The following is a 15193-nucleotide window of genomic DNA, read 5'->3' on the forward strand; positions in this document are numbered from 1 at the left end:
CGCTGCCGAGACAAGGAGCGACCCGGGAGGCCGGGCTGCCCCGGTGCAGGGGGGGCTGCCCCGGCCCGGGCCGCTTCACGACACGTGTCGCGGTGGGGCGCCCGGGCATCCTTTCCCCTCGAAGTAGGCAGCTGCAGCTGCGCGGCCCCTGCCCCTGCCCCAGCGCTCTTGTCTCCGGGGAGGTCTTAGAGCGGATCCTTTAAGAAAGAAAGGAAAGAAACAGATGCCACGTCCCGCGGGCCGGGGCAGGGGAGCGCGGGGACGTTGCCAAACACTCCAGAAAAGGTGGCGGCGAAAGGGCCCGTCCGCCCCGGCTCTCCCACGCGGGAGCCGCACGCCAGGGCCGAGCCGTGGGTCAGGGGCCCGCGGCCAGCTCGCCCCGCGCTAGCCCGGAACAGGAAAGTCCCGGCGCAGCTTTCCCCCCGACCCTGCCCCTCTCCCGCCAGTCCCTCCCTCTCCCGCGGAGTCCAGGCTCCTCGCGCTGGGCCAGCAGGAAATGGGGGCTATCGGCTAAAACCAGGCTCCTGGCGCCAGGGGGGATGGGGCCTTAGGTAACATCCCTCCCGGGGCCCGGCCTCCCCCCGCAACTCTGAGCGTGCCCGAGGGGACTTGGGGTCACCGCTGGCTTGAACACGCATGTTTCCTATGAGATCATAAACTTTCCCCCCCTCCTTGTGCTTCCCAACAGGCTCCGGAGGCTGCAGGGAGCGGGAGCGGGAGCGGGAGCGGGGGCGAGCCGGGGGAGCGGAGGAAGAAAATGGCGAGTCGCGGGAGCAGCCTGGCTTTTCTCTGCCTCCTGCTGCTGGCGACTTGGAGCCGGCCCTGCGCCCGCGCGGAGCGGGAGGACGAGCCGGAGCAGCGCTCTTGCCACGGCGCCTTCGACCTCTACTTCGTCCTGGACAAGTAAGTGGCAGCCGCGGTGCCGAGCGGGTCTCCCCTCCGCCAAGGCCGGCGGCCGCAGCAGGGAGGCGCCTTTCCCTCCGCTGCTGCTGGAGGAGCCGGGCCGGGTCGGCGGCCAGCGCCGGGCAGCACGAGCCGCACAAAGGCAGCCCTGTGCGGCGCGGAGGCTCAAGGCGGGGGAGCTACAGGTCCCGCAGGCACCGAAAGGGATCTGCGCCCATCCGGGGCAGCCTGAGCCAGGCATGTGCTCCGCTACCCCTTGGGGAGCCTGGCCACCGCTGGCTGTCACCCGTGGCACTTGACTACTTAGTTCCAGGGTGCCGTTTGTTGCTTTGAAGAAGCCAGCGTTTGCTCCTAGCAGTTGTTGTTTACAGGCTAACACCAACTGATTGAAAAAGAAATCCTTAGGGGATTGGGTAACCTGGGTGTTTGCAAGAGTTAGTCAAAACGTGTGGCCCAGCACTTTCTTTTTATAACCTGTAATCTTAATTTTGAGAATAGCCTCTGGGCCTGGCTACACCTGAATTTGCAGGCGTGTTTTAACAAGGGGTGGCAAAGTCAGCTGCAAATTGGAGCGCAGGCACTGCGCAAGGCTTTGTCGGAGGACGCAGAGTTTGTGCCTAATTGTGGGGAGCTCGAGATTCCACCCTAGGGTGAAGTTGATTGATTCCCCCTGGGGAACAGATTTCACAGCTGTTAGTCAAGTGCCTTAATAACATGGGTTAAAATTTGACTAAAATGTTGTAATTTTTCTGTGTGGATTTCACCCACAAACCAGGTGATGACTTTGTGTCTTTTGCTGCTCCCAGCTGTGTGGCAGGTTTTGACCACCAGGCCTTGTGCTGAGTTTTGGATGGAGCAAAAGAACTCTTCAGCCCAAGCAGGCAATCACTTCCCTTCTCCAGAAAGAGAAGGTTTCATTAATAGAGACTTTTGTTCTGAGAGCAAAAGGCTGCAAATACCCTCAGATACTTGAGATTTCTTATGGTTTGAGAGACTGAGGGCCATTGCAGGGTGTGCTCTCCAGCACCTGCCCTCCACATCAAATCAATATTCAACAAGATTTTGAAATGTTATTTTTATTGTTGTTGTGTGATCTTTGGCTCTTTTAAAGTTCTCAGTAAAAATAAATATGCATATTTGGGAATGGAGCATTATACTATGTAATTTCCTTGCCTGAAATGCCATTGTTATATCCCTTTTGTCATAATAATGGCTCTTACATAGCAGTTTTAATCTGTAGGTCCTAACGCTCTTTAAAAAGGAAGTTAGGATTATCTACCTTCTCACTCTCTGCTTTACAGACAAAGTGACTTGCCCAAGGTCATCCAGTACACCATCAGCAGAGTCCAGGTGTTCTGACTCCTAGTCCACTACCTTGTCCACTAATCTACATGGCTTCCATAGTAGATAGCTTACAGATTTTGCTTCAAGTGGTGTTTACTTTGTAATTTGGATTTATGTTACAACTGAGGCTCCAGACTTGATTATGAATGAAGTTACACTGCCATCCAGTCATGTTGCTATTAAAGTCAATGGCAAAATTCCCACTGGGCTTTTGTACATGCCACAAAATTGGCCATTAAAGTGGCTTAAATGCCCTTTTGTATTGCTTTAATGGTGCGGCTGTTTACCTTGGTGGTGGTGTAATGATGGATACAAACAGGGGCGGAGGGACTGCTGGGGGACTGGTGCTTATCTCCACAGCTGTGGTTCCCCCCAGGACCAGCAAGACCGGATGCCTGAGGGTGGGTGCTGCTTCGGGGGCACTGCCGCCACCACAGAGGGAAACACTGCTACTCCCCTTCTTCCCCTCAATTCCCCCCTGCAGCTCAGGGACTGCTCGGCTTGCAGGCAGCTCTCCTTCCCTTCCTCTCCTGCCACCCGAGAGGCAGGTAAGGATCGGGCCTAACACTTGTGTACACGCCACGGGGGTTACTTCACCCTAAATTGAAGCAGTGTTTTTAAAAACCCACCGCTTCAATTTAGGAAGAATTAAACCGAAGTAAACCTCTGTGGCGTGTACAAGCAGCTATTGACCTCAGTAATAGATTTGCCCTTACATTTTGCAAGACTTTCTAAAAGTTCTAAAAGTAGAGCTATTTGATGCAAAAGCTGCAAGAAAGATAATTTGGTCATTTAACGTTAGAAAGTTAGAAGTACTTTTTTAAGGTCTGACCTTGCTCTTACTGAAGTCAACAATGAAATGCTGATTGGCTGGTTGTGTTAGAAGCAGAATTGCTACTCTCAAGAGAAACAAGACACCCAAGAGAAAGTAATTTTTTTACACCGCACGTAACTTGTAGAACTCGGTCAGAGGAGACTGAGCTTTAGTTCAAAGTGCCCTGCCACCATTTTTCAGCACAGTACACTGATACACCTGATGCTTGGGAACTTTTAAGTGGCACGGCTCTCTAATTAAAGTGCCCCTCCCTCCCACCTCCTGGAGCATGTCTCTAAATGCCCAGTTATTAAACAGAACAGTCAGAGATGTATCCTCTGGTATCTCCAAACCAATGATGTCAGGGAGGGTAATGAACGGGGAACTGATCACTCTAGATATATCAGATTCAGTGCTCTCTTAAAGTATCCACTATTTGCCACTGTCAGAGACATGATGCTGGGCTAGATGGACCACTGGTCTGACCCAGTATGGCAATTCTTGTGTTCTTGCATTCTACCAGGGTGATATTTAAGTGCCAGATATTAGAAGCTATGGAATCTCTGCTGTCCATGCTCTGTAACAGAACTTCCTTGAAAGTCAGTGGAGGTGATGCTTGAGAACTAAGGTTGTATTTGATCTTAATATTTTTATGTGGGATTGGTGACATGACAGTAACATATTTTTTGACAGAGATGACAGATAAGAGTGGATGGACTCTGGGTTTTGGACAGCTGAATAAGAGAGAGCCCAGATAACATGGAACAGTCAGCTATTCTGAGACATAAATATGAATACTGGAAGCCAGGATGGTCAATCTGAGGCAGATGAATAAAACTGAAAGTGCAGCAGAGATGTTTAGAATTATATTAATACAGCTATGTATCACAGGAAATTTCTGTTTCTAATTTCCAATGGGATAAACCCCAACAAGATGCCGCTGCAGAGACTATATGCCATGGAATGTCAGTGTCGCATCTTATGCAGTACAACAAGGATTGCCTCTCTCCATTACTGCCTGGCCAGTTTGGAGTTCAAGGCATATAATCTTAATTAGATGTATAACAATGGGCTTGAAACATTGCCATTATGAAATGTCTAGGCTTGAGTTCTGTGCCCCTCTGGGGCTTTTTCTGGCTGAATGACAGGGCTTGTCTGGGAAGTCAGTCTGGGTGAAGATGAATGACTTTAAGTCTTCTGTTGCTTTACTTTATTATCTGATATCAGGAAAACACAGATTGGAAGAAGGCAAAAGGTTTCTTCCTTATCCATGCTTGTGCTGTATATTATTGCAGTGACTTTATCAGTGCATGATTTTCTTCATTCTGCCAGCTGGAGTCTTCAAGAATCTAATCCTAAAGACATTAGCTAGAAGGGGGAAAAAATCATGCACTGGTGAAGTTATTGGTATAATATATGGTGCCAATTAGAAAAAAGAAACTTGCTGAGTTCTTGCAGTTTTCCTCCTTCTGATGTAGATCTTATCTCTGTGCGCTAAGTGTGTGGGGCAGGTAGTGTCTGAGCATTGTAACTATATCAGTATGTGACTGCTGTCATGACACTCAAGGAAGTATACTGAAGGGGGAAACTTTTGTAGGACCATTGGGGTGGTCAGATGACACAGAGCAGATTAGGGTGTCCATGTCCTTGTGGATTCCTACCTGGATGAACATCTTGAAGTTAACATAGCTGGAAAATTGATGGATACAGTGGCTGTTGCTTGCCTGCTGCATCTTTACTATCCTGTGCTACCATCACGTCACTTAACAAACTAAAAAGGATTGAGCAGGGTAGGTTGTTGCATGGAAGCATGTAGGGGTGGTATTGTTCTGTTTCAGACTGAACCAATATCCTACTGTAATCTATGGCAAATGATGTACGACTGAAGTAGACCTCTTCCAGATTACAGGTAAAGCTGAAGTCCAGACTATTTGTCATTCTAAAACTTCACAGTCATTTTATGAAGGGCTTGTGTCTTAACTCCCATATGCCATCCACAATACTCAAACTTTGGGACCTGAAAAGCTAGCGAGTGGCCCTGATTAGCTCACAATTGCTGTGGGGACCTAGGAGATAACAGGGTTAATCTCCACTTTTATTTATAGCTACATAAGAAATACTCATTTTAGAGGTACTGAGCACTTCCAATTTCTGGTGAAGTCAATTGAAGTTGTGTATATTTAGGAACATCTCCAAAAATAAGATTTCAACCCTTATCCTTATAAAGACAGAGCAGTGTTGAAAAGGCAAACTAGTGGCTCCATAGGCAAAATGTCTGTTTTTCTCCCACTAAAAATCCTGAGCCACTTAGGATTCACTCCCAACTAGTTCAGTCCTATGAACCTAGTGCTTAGGTTCTGTGAAATCAGCTGCCTGCCCCTGAAGCAGATCCTCGGCTGAGCCATCAGGATGATCTCTGGCAGCAAAGAAGGTGTCCTCTGACACATGAGAAGCGGCAGCCTCTAGTGGATGCTCTCCAGGGTCTCCTGTTTTTCTAATCTAGGCTCTCTCCAACCTTAGAACTCACCCATGCCACACGAATTGGTTTGTGTTTGTAAAGCACTGAAAAACACTTGCTCCTGCTCCCATTGACTTAAAGAGGAGCAGGAACGGCTTCAAGAGCCAGTGGCTTTAGGACTAGTGACTCCCAGTCCCATGGTTTACTTAGACCAACGGTTCTCAAGTGGGTCGACACAAGACCTTTTGAGGGGTGCCACAGTGTTCAGGAAGAACGGTCCCACACGCCTGTTGCACAGCCGGATTAGCCTAAAGCAGTTAGGAGTGCTTAGTCTTACTACAGACCTTCCTGGTTAGATCCCTCATGGTGTCTCCTGGAAAGAGGTGTACGGAGAAGGTGGAACTGTCTCATGGACATCTGTTTCTGGGAGGAGCATGAGGGGAGCAAGACCAGGAAGGCTGCCGCAAGACTGGCGGTGCTTGACTGCTTTAGACTCAACTGGCCATGCACTGAGGTATGTGGTCCACCTGTTGAGAACCACTCAGGTAAGCTGAGGCAGTACAACAGTCTCTCCTAACCAGGGATGCTGCCAAATAAAAAAAAAAAAAAATGATTTAGGGGCACCTCAAACCTAAAAAGGTTGAGAACCACTGATTTAGACAGTAGTCCCTTCAAAAACTTCTCTAGATGGTGACAACCCTTTTATTAACAGAGCTCAACCCAAGAAACTGGACTTTTCTGCTGTATCAGGAACCTCATGGAGAATTGAAGACCCTTCTAGCCCACCTGCAAACATTTTGTATGTGGCCAATCAGTGAACTTTGACAGTGCTACATGGTCTTGCAGATCTTCTATAAGGTCCTCAGCAGAGTCCACCATGCTGGGATGTGTCTATGGCAAGGGGACTCTATCACATTCGGTTTAGGGGGGGCAAGTACATGAACAATTGTTTCTCCATTTCATCTCAAAATACTGAGGGCTGGTCTGCTCAGGTGTTTGATTGCTTGCCTTCATTTGAATCTTATTAATGTCATCAGTGTTGCCTTCTCCTCCCTGGCATTGCTGTTGGCATCCAATTCTTGTTGATAATTGTGCTGTAGAGTACTTGCAGAGCAAAACATTGACTGACCTCTAGTGTTATCTAATTATAGGAACTCCTGGAAACATCATTATGATTATCTATCAGTGCAGCAATTATAAATTCTTATTTTATAAGTTTTTTGACTCTGTCATGAAAATCTGCCCCTGGCTAACACTTGACATGACAAGTCTGAGCCACAGAATTATTTGTGTTTTTACTTACCAAATGCACAAGAACCCTTCTGGTTATTTTGAGTTCTGTGATGAGAGAAGAGATAACAAAAAAGGATTTGAGGTTTTCAGACATACAGGTGCTTCTGTAGTGGCTTGCCTCAGACATTTAAAAAGTCATCATTAATATTTTAAGCAAAATTGAGTTTGCTCAGGGTTGATGACTTTTGGTTATGCACAGCACAGACAACAGAAATGTAAGCTTCCCTTCATGTCCTTGCCAGGGCTGATTAGTCCCTGTTGGGGATGTTTGTTTCATGGGCTCACACCCACCAAATCATTTCACATAGGCTGTGGATCATTTGCACGGAAGTCTGTTCAGTAAGTACTACCCTGCATCAGTTTAGAGTTGATAACCTCAAGGCAAGGGCCCCAACCCCTGATCAGTCCCCACAGTTATCCAGTTTCTATGCTATATTAATAAAAAAAAAGAAATGCATTGAAAATTGCATTGTACATGTCAGTAAATGCAAGAAGTCATTGCTTCTTTTCAGATGCTCTGGTTGAATTTAAAGCCCATGAAAGATGGATGAATAGCACTATTTTAATTGCTAATATCTAGAGCAGGCAGGTACGATGGAGCTTTCTCAGACTCTATGGACCTCTGCCCTTTTATGTCTCCAGAGCAAGGGGTTTATAACAGACTCTAGACTTCTCTATTTTAGATACTTCTGGAAGCTTCCTCTTCACAACATTATAGCTTGATTGTTATTCTATGTGTTTGTTTTATGCAGTGAAGTATGCAATCTCCAGATTGTCCTTTGGAGACATGCAGATACCCCCCTATTCTTACTGAGGGCACTTAATGCACCCAGACAGGGTAATCAGAGTTGCTCACAAGCTGCACCATCTATGTTGTTGAAAATCTTGGTCTTCCTTCACCTGTGACCTTAATTGGAAAGGGAACTCCACCCTTCCCCACTGTACAGGAAATCCCTCATTCATCATTTCAAGCAGAACCAAAACTTGGGGTCCTGATGCAGACAAGGGCCCATTGAAGTTAAGCAAAATCTTAAATAAAGGGAGCGAGGTTTATTTACAACTCACATGCAACTTTATTGTAAATGCAACTTTACATTTCTGAAAATACATATAACTTTCATCTGTCTGTCTAATCATCCAATCTCCTTTTTTGTCTCTTTCTGTTTCCTCACATTACCTCACCTCATCGTTTATGCCATCTGAGTGTCTGTAGGAAAAATTCTTATGGTTATGATAGCATAATCTGCTGGTATGTTCCTCAAAACTGGTTCTTTCTTGTGGATATATTGCAGCCTGTGTTTTGATTTTTAGGTAAGCAGGTACCCGCAGCAAGCGTTTGTTTTGCTTTGGACATCTCCTATTATTAGAACCAGGTTGTACTTAATTGTGTTCTGTTTGATACTACACAGACAGGTTTGCCTTTTGCCAGAAAAGTACCATTACAACCATAAAAAGACCTTTAAAAGAAAAGCCAAAGGAAATCAATAATTAGTCATTAGTCTAAACAACACACTGCTACTTAAAAGGGAAAGAAAAAGTGATAGCAGTTTGTCAGTGAGTCAGCTGTAGTATATTTACGTATATCAATATATGTAATACCTAAATGGCCTGGTCTACATCCAAAGAAATAAATTATAAGGAAATATATGGAGGTAAGCAGAAAAGGGGACAAGCCACAGTTTTACTTTATCTAAGAAAGAATATGTCTGTAATCAGCTCAGAGCAAAGCGCTAGGCCCAGCCAGTCCCAGTATCAATCCCTTGATGCTGCTGGAAAACAGGCCCCACCTGAAATGAGCTAAACACAATACCCTGGGCTCAGCTGGTGCTAACTGAGCGATCAGGACAGCCAGTCCCCTGTGAGGCTGTAGCCAACAGGTCTCTCCCACTCTAGCCTTTAAAAGCAAGCCCCAAACAGCAGCAAGGTGTTTGAGTAAAGATTCTGATGTTTATTCCTGACCATTTTGCTACATGCAGGCCCCAAGCATGGAGGACTTGGAGGTCAGATGTTCCTTAGTCTCACTTGCCCCTAGCCAAAAGGCTGAAGGAGCAAGCTTTCATCGCCATACATTGTGTAGCCGAGATCCTTGCATTTGGAGGCATTTGTAGACTCTTGCAGGGGTCAGCCTGCCTACAGTGCAAGGGACTGGTCTTCATTCTCTAACTGCGCTGAGTTATTCAAGGCGGAGAAGGTGGTATCTTGGGGCTTGCATGCAGGATGCCTCCCATGGATTTGGGAGTAGCTGAAGCACCAGACTGGTGATGAGTCTAGGAGGTAGGATACTTGTCGGTGGGTGCACCACACAGACTTCAGAGTTAAATTCAGTCAAAATTTGGAACTTAATTTGAAACTGATTTATCCCTGAGAACAAAATTGGGAAAAAAAGAGAGACCATTTTGCAATTTCTTGATTTGGCTTTCCTATATTCTGTCTTAGATTCCTGACTCCCTCTGGACCCAGGTGGTTCTGGGTTTTGTGTAATTAGTCATGTGACCTTTCCAGACTGCCCATGCCCCAGTCTCTAACAATGTCAGACTAATTCTTTTCCTTTTATGAAAAAATAATTAACTTCTTGGATGAGGGCAATGGATTTAATTTATTTAGATGTAACCAAAACTGTTGATCCTGTGCCTCATGGGAAAATTATTGGCCAAACTGAAAAAGATGGGGATTGATACCACAATTGTGAGAGAGGAGTTGGCTCAAAGGGTAAAGAGAGTTAGTTACATGATCAAAGAGCAGTTAGAAGTGGTAGTACTGATCTTAAGACCCATCTTTTTATATGTTTATTAGAAACCTTGGTCCTGGAACTAGATGTATCATGTAATTTGTGGGTGACACTAACCTGTAGGGGTATTGCTAAAAGGGAAGAGAGCCTATCCAATTCAAGATAAAATGGCTACAAACTCATTAAAGAAAAAAAATTAGAAATCTATTTCCAGTTTCTGGCTATCAAAGATATAAAATTTGGAATGGTCTTCTGAGCAGTGTAACGAGGGCAAAGCACCTGAGTCGCCTTAAAATCAAACTTGTTAAGTTTATGGAAGGGATAGTGTGACACAGTTCTTGGTTCAGTGATCAAAATGCATAATATGTGGACTCAAAGGGCACATCCACGTGAGCACGCATCTGCATCTTGCAGCATCTCAAAGCCCTTTGAGACGCTGTGAGAGGCACATGCGGAAATGAGAAAATATTCCCTGCACTGCAAATTTGCAGCACGGGGGCAAAATTAGCCCCCTGGATATCCAGGGTTGGGAAAAAAAAAAAAACATGGCAGAAAAAAACAGAGCAGGGCACGGTCCCAGGCCATGCCCAGAGGCAACCAGAGGCTCGATCCTGCCAAAGCATCTCTGTGGTTGGCCCTTTCCTGGGTGCTGAAGCATATTGCCTGCAGTGACTGGGACCTGGGCTCTGTGCCAAGTAAGTAGGGGGTGGGGGGAGCTGGAGGAGCAGCGGGACTACTGAGGGTGCGGGGGACAATGGAGGGGGCAGCTTGAGAGGGGTGAGTCTGCTGGCGGCCCCCGCTCACCTCTCTGCTTGGCTCCAGCCCCCCACTCAGCTCGCATCTGGCTCCAGCCCCTCAGCTCAGCCCGCAGCTGGCTGTGGCGTGCTCGCTTGCCCCTCACCCGCCTGCAGCCCCCCCACATGGTCCCCGCGTGTCTGCAGCCTCTCCGTGCACCCCATGCCCAGCTGCAGCTCCCTGCACGTCCCCCACCCAACTGCAGTAACCCCATACAGTCTCTGCCCAGCTGCAGCCTCCTCACTCGCCCCCAGCCTGGCTCCAACCCACCAGCACCTTACCAGTCACAGCAGCCATGCTCTTGGCCTTGTGGCACAGCCCCCTGCACAGCGGGGGGCAGCGTGGCTGTGCCCCAGCCACCAAGTATCTGCCACAGTGCGCTGCAAACTCCATATTGAGAGACAGAGGTAACTCGTACATTATGCTAAGTACAGACCAGTGCCGTGTTTCATAAACTTTTGCTGGTTGCCCATGGATGTTCCTAGCTGTTGTGGGGAAGGTTTCCTATGTCAGAAGCACTGGACGTTTGGTCACAGCTAAGGCTGGGTAGTTATGATTTGAGGTATGGTGTTCTTGCAGTGATGAAAAAGTGATGTGGGGTTCTTGCCAGAAGGGTATTGCTTTTGTCAAGGATCATACTGAGTATGTCTACACATGCATTTGATCCAGGACCAGTTTACTTGCAAGTAAACTACTCATGAGTAAATGGTCCTGGGCAGGTGTCTATACATGCAAGGACATGGGAGAAGATTTGCTGCTCCTAGCAGCAAACTAATCCCGCTTCCTGTGGCCCTGCAATGTGCTCCTGCTGCCACCAGGGTAGCTCAAGGTTCCAGCTGCACCAGCCAGCAGCCATCTTTAAAAGGCAGCTCTGCTCCCTGGCCAGTTGCTTTTCTCGCTGGGAGCAGCGTGCAGAGACTGGGCCTGCATGTGGTGGCTCTCTTGCTGCAGCTTCTGCCTCTCCATGCCATGGCTGTTCCAGCCCCTGTCCCCGGCAGTAATGCCCAGTGCCCTAGGCCCCTGCTAGCCCCAGCAAGCCCCCATCACTGAGGCCCTGGCAAGCTACACGCATCAGGGGCCAGAGCACTGGGCGTGAGACATGTTGGCCAACCACTTCCTCCTGCACTCCCCATTGTAGCCCACCTGGACAGCTGCACACAGACCCCACTGCCCCCTACCAGCACCACACTTGCTGTGGTCAGTTTTCAGAAAAACACTTTATTGTCCTCACAACAAACAGAGCCCCTCCACCACTCACCCCATCCACCACCAAACAACACCCCCTTCTCTATGCAAACTATTTACAAGTGAAGTACTGTGGTTGTGTGTGTGTCCTTCCAGGGCAGGCTGCCATAGTGTGGGGGTGCCTAGGAGGTGGAGTCTGTGGACAGGCGGCCAGCACCCCAGCCTCTGGCTGTTCTCCCACAGGTGCACACACCGTGGTGAGCCTGGTGGGCAAGGGGCTTGCCCAAGGGCAACAGCAGCCACTCATCCCCTGGCACAGGTGGCTCCCCCTCTGGTAGGCAGTGTCCAGAGCCAACAGAGATGGCGAGCAGTCTTGGCCCCACTATAGGCAACTTTGACTCTGCACCTGTGTGGAGCCAGCTGGTGGCGGGCTGGGCCCAGCCAGGAGGGTTGTGTGGCGTGGGACCCATGGCAGGGGCCAGGAGAGGGCTCACGGGCATCCCTGTTGCTAAGTGGTGGCCAGCTGCCAGGGTGCAGGTGGTACTATGGTCAGAGGCAGGGCAGCAGGTGGCACGAAGGTGACCGCCAGGGCCAGGATAGTGTCCAGCACCAAGCAGTCCTCCTTTGTGGCCTCCTGCCCTGCCCACAAGTACCCCTTGCTCCTGCAGATCCTCCACACAGTCCCACTCCTGGACCAGGATCTGTGCCCTGAATTCCCAGTCTGCCTGATCCCACACGTTCTCTAGGGCAATGTCTTCCACCCGCCACCTGTCCAGGTGGGCAGTGTCCTCCTCCTGCCATGTTCATGCATTTCCAAGTCAGTCCTCCATGGCCATCACCAGCCAGTCCAGGAGGAGGGTTTGGTTCTGGGTCCTCTTCCTGTGGAACTGCCACATCTGCAGGGCCCTGGTCATGGAGGCAGTGACCCTAAGGCCACATCCTGGCTGCCAACTCTGGCCTTTCCCATGCATTCAGCTGCAGGGCCTTTAGAACCATGAGAAAGAAGCTGTTTGTGAGACTTTGCAACATTTCTGAGATGATGTGCTGTACCCCAGAGGCCCGTGCGCTGCCTGGCCTCAGATCAGTGGTCGTGTGTGTACGGGTGCCCAGGGACCATGGTAAATTGGCTGGGTGGGCCTGGACTCAGGCAGCCACCAACCAAGCCCCCCATTCCTGCTTGCTCCCCAGGGGCCAGTGGGCCACTGGGTGCTAGCTGCAGGTAGCCTGCCTCCCTTACCCCATTCCCAGGTTGGACCAGGCCAGGGTCCTGGCAGCACCTGCTGCCATAGCTCCAGGCCATGCTCCCCAAGTTCTCCTGCAGGCCAGCTGCTCTCCTGTGCTGCTGCCAAGCTCACAGAACCCAGGCTTGTGGGGCATGGCCCTCCCAGATGGAGGGGATGCAGAGCTGTCCATGCCCCTGCCCCTGCCCCTGCCCTCCCTGCTTGGGGCCTTTCTGGGGAGGTGCTCCAGGGCCAGTTCCCCCCACCACACCCCTCAGCCGCTCTGCACTCTGAGCATGCCTCTGCTCGTGTGTCCCAGGTGCTGCATGAGTTGCTATTTGCACAGACCAAGGGGTGCTCAAGCCACTACACCCTGTGGCTGCTGATGGCCATGGTGCCCTGGGTGCATCTGTATACCCAGCACAGGACCCTGAGCTTCCACGATGTGGAGGTCAAGCCTGCACTGCCCCACATCCTCCACCACCACTTGGAGGGCTACGTGTGTCTGTGCTACATTTCCCTGGCCCCCACAGCTGAGGAGGACATCACCGCTGCCATCAATGCATTCCTCAGTGTGTGAGGCCCATGCCCACCTAGCTGCAGGGGCAAAGGCTGCTCAGTAAAGTTTTGCACTGTGCCCTGCCTTCGTGCATGCTGTGTGGGGGGAACCCAGAGGCTAGGGGAGTGTGGCCAGGGAGGGTGGGGTAGGGAGGGCCCTCCCCTTACCACATAGGCAGGGCTGAAGTGCCTGGTGACTCTGGTTGGTCCCAGCTGGCAGAGATGGCGTGTAGCTCTTGGCAGACTTGGGTGGTGGGGTGCGGTGTGCAGGTGCCCAAGCAGGGGACCCCCTTGGGGAGGAGCTGGCACTGCTTGTGGCTAGCAGTGACATAGCTGTGCCTTGTGGCTGGGGCTGAAGTTGCACAGCTGTTGGAGCAGGTGTTGGCCCAGCCTCCCCTAGCTGCTGGTGGAGGCTGGGCAGCTCAGTGGGATGGGCTGCTGGCAGCCCAAGGAGCCCTCCTCCAGTGACACATCACCACGGGTGCCAGGCTGGAGTGGGGGCTCGGGCAGGCCACCCATGCTGCAGTACACAGCATGGCTGTGGCCTGGGTCCCAGGACATAAGGATATCAGTAAGCTACTGCATAAAGGGCATGTATTTGCGGGCACTCCCTGACTGATGGTTGTGGTTGGTGATCACTGTGGCGGGCCAATAGGGGGGGCTCCGGCATTGAGCCTCCCACCTCACCATGCCTGTCCACCTTCCAGACTCCACATGTCTCTCCAGGGGCGCCAAAGCCCTGGCAGCCCCCCTTTCGAGCCCCACCACAGAGTCCGGGGCTAACATAAACTGCCACCAACCCTCTTAAGCTCTGTGTCCTTGGGGAAACGCAGGCCTAATAGTCCAATGGGTACTCAACCCAGTACAAGCACTTGGGGCACTTCCCCAAGTCGGGGGCCAAAAAGCAAAGTCTCCCTTAGTTTGCGGACCTAAGGGGCCTCTTAGGCATAATTTAGACCCACCCCTCAATAAGTCTCCTACACCAGTCACAAAGGAGAACTTTATTGATTACAGGGGTAGGGTGAAAATAGGGTACAAGATAGAGCAATATCATAGGCATCCCATAGAGCAAACCATTCTGGCTGAGGTAGCCTTTTGATTGTGCATCTGAGTTACTGCCAGCTATATATCTAACCAGATCTCGAGTAGCTTTCTCACAAGCATCATCCAGAGGCTGTTGGAGATTCCCTCTGGAGGCAGGCCGTTCCTAGCTCATGAGTTATGGGGGAGAGAGCCAGTTTCAGATGGTAAAGCTCCTCTCTATGTCTGAGTCCCCTGCATGGCTGCTGTCCCCACGTCCTGGGCAGTCTTAACTTATAAATCCCCTGTGACCTCATTCACCTGGTCCGATGGAGGCCAGCACCTGTTGGCTGTTGGCCAACCAATTTGAAATATACCTCACTAGTTGCCGGTAGACTCTTGCCCACCAGGTAGATGCCCTTCACCGAGGTAGATGATACCAGTCATGTAGGCAGAGGGAGCAGGTTTCCCCCCTCCCTCAGGAATGTATCCATCTCAGGTTACCTAAAGAGATAGGGTAAAGGTGTGTCTCCTCTGCTGGGCCCATACTAATCAAATTGTCACAGAGAAGAGATTTTGGGGAGAAACAAAAGTGGCTTCCTGCCACAATCATAACCCACTGTGCCCACAAGGCCTTGATGTTTATGAGGCACTACCATGCTGATCAGACATGCCCATGCCCCTACGTCTGACCTGACAGCCCCTTGTAGACATGCATGTTGGAGCACTCGCCCCATCCAAACTGCTGCTGCACCTCTGCCTCACCTCTTAGCACCATGAGGTTGCCAGTTTCCTCCAGGAATCAGTTGATATCCTGAGTGGTGGTGTGTGATGTGGGTGATGACGCGATCGGGCCTCCCACACTGGCTCTGCTG

General features: G+C 50.1%; 1 protein-coding gene across 1 annotated transcript in view; it reads left to right on the forward strand.

Annotated features, from left to right (window-relative positions):
• Positions 1-455: 455 nt before the first annotated feature.
• The window catches only part of ANTXRL (anthrax toxin receptor-like), a 98178-nt gene continuing 83440 nt past the window's right edge, over positions 456-15193 (forward strand). The window contains 2 exon segments of the mRNA XM_019556058.1: positions 456-551; positions 689-903. Of these exon segments, the coding sequence (XP_019411603.1) occupies positions 758-903 (146 nt within the window). The 5' untranslated portion in view covers positions 456-551; positions 689-757.

The sequence above is a fragment of the Crocodylus porosus genome, unplaced genomic scaffold (assembly GCF_001723895.1).
Source record: "Crocodylus porosus isolate Cpor-Errol unplaced genomic scaffold, CroPor_comp1, whole genome shotgun sequence".
Classification (NCBI taxonomy): domain Eukaryota; kingdom Metazoa; phylum Chordata; order Crocodylia; family Crocodylidae; genus Crocodylus; species Crocodylus porosus.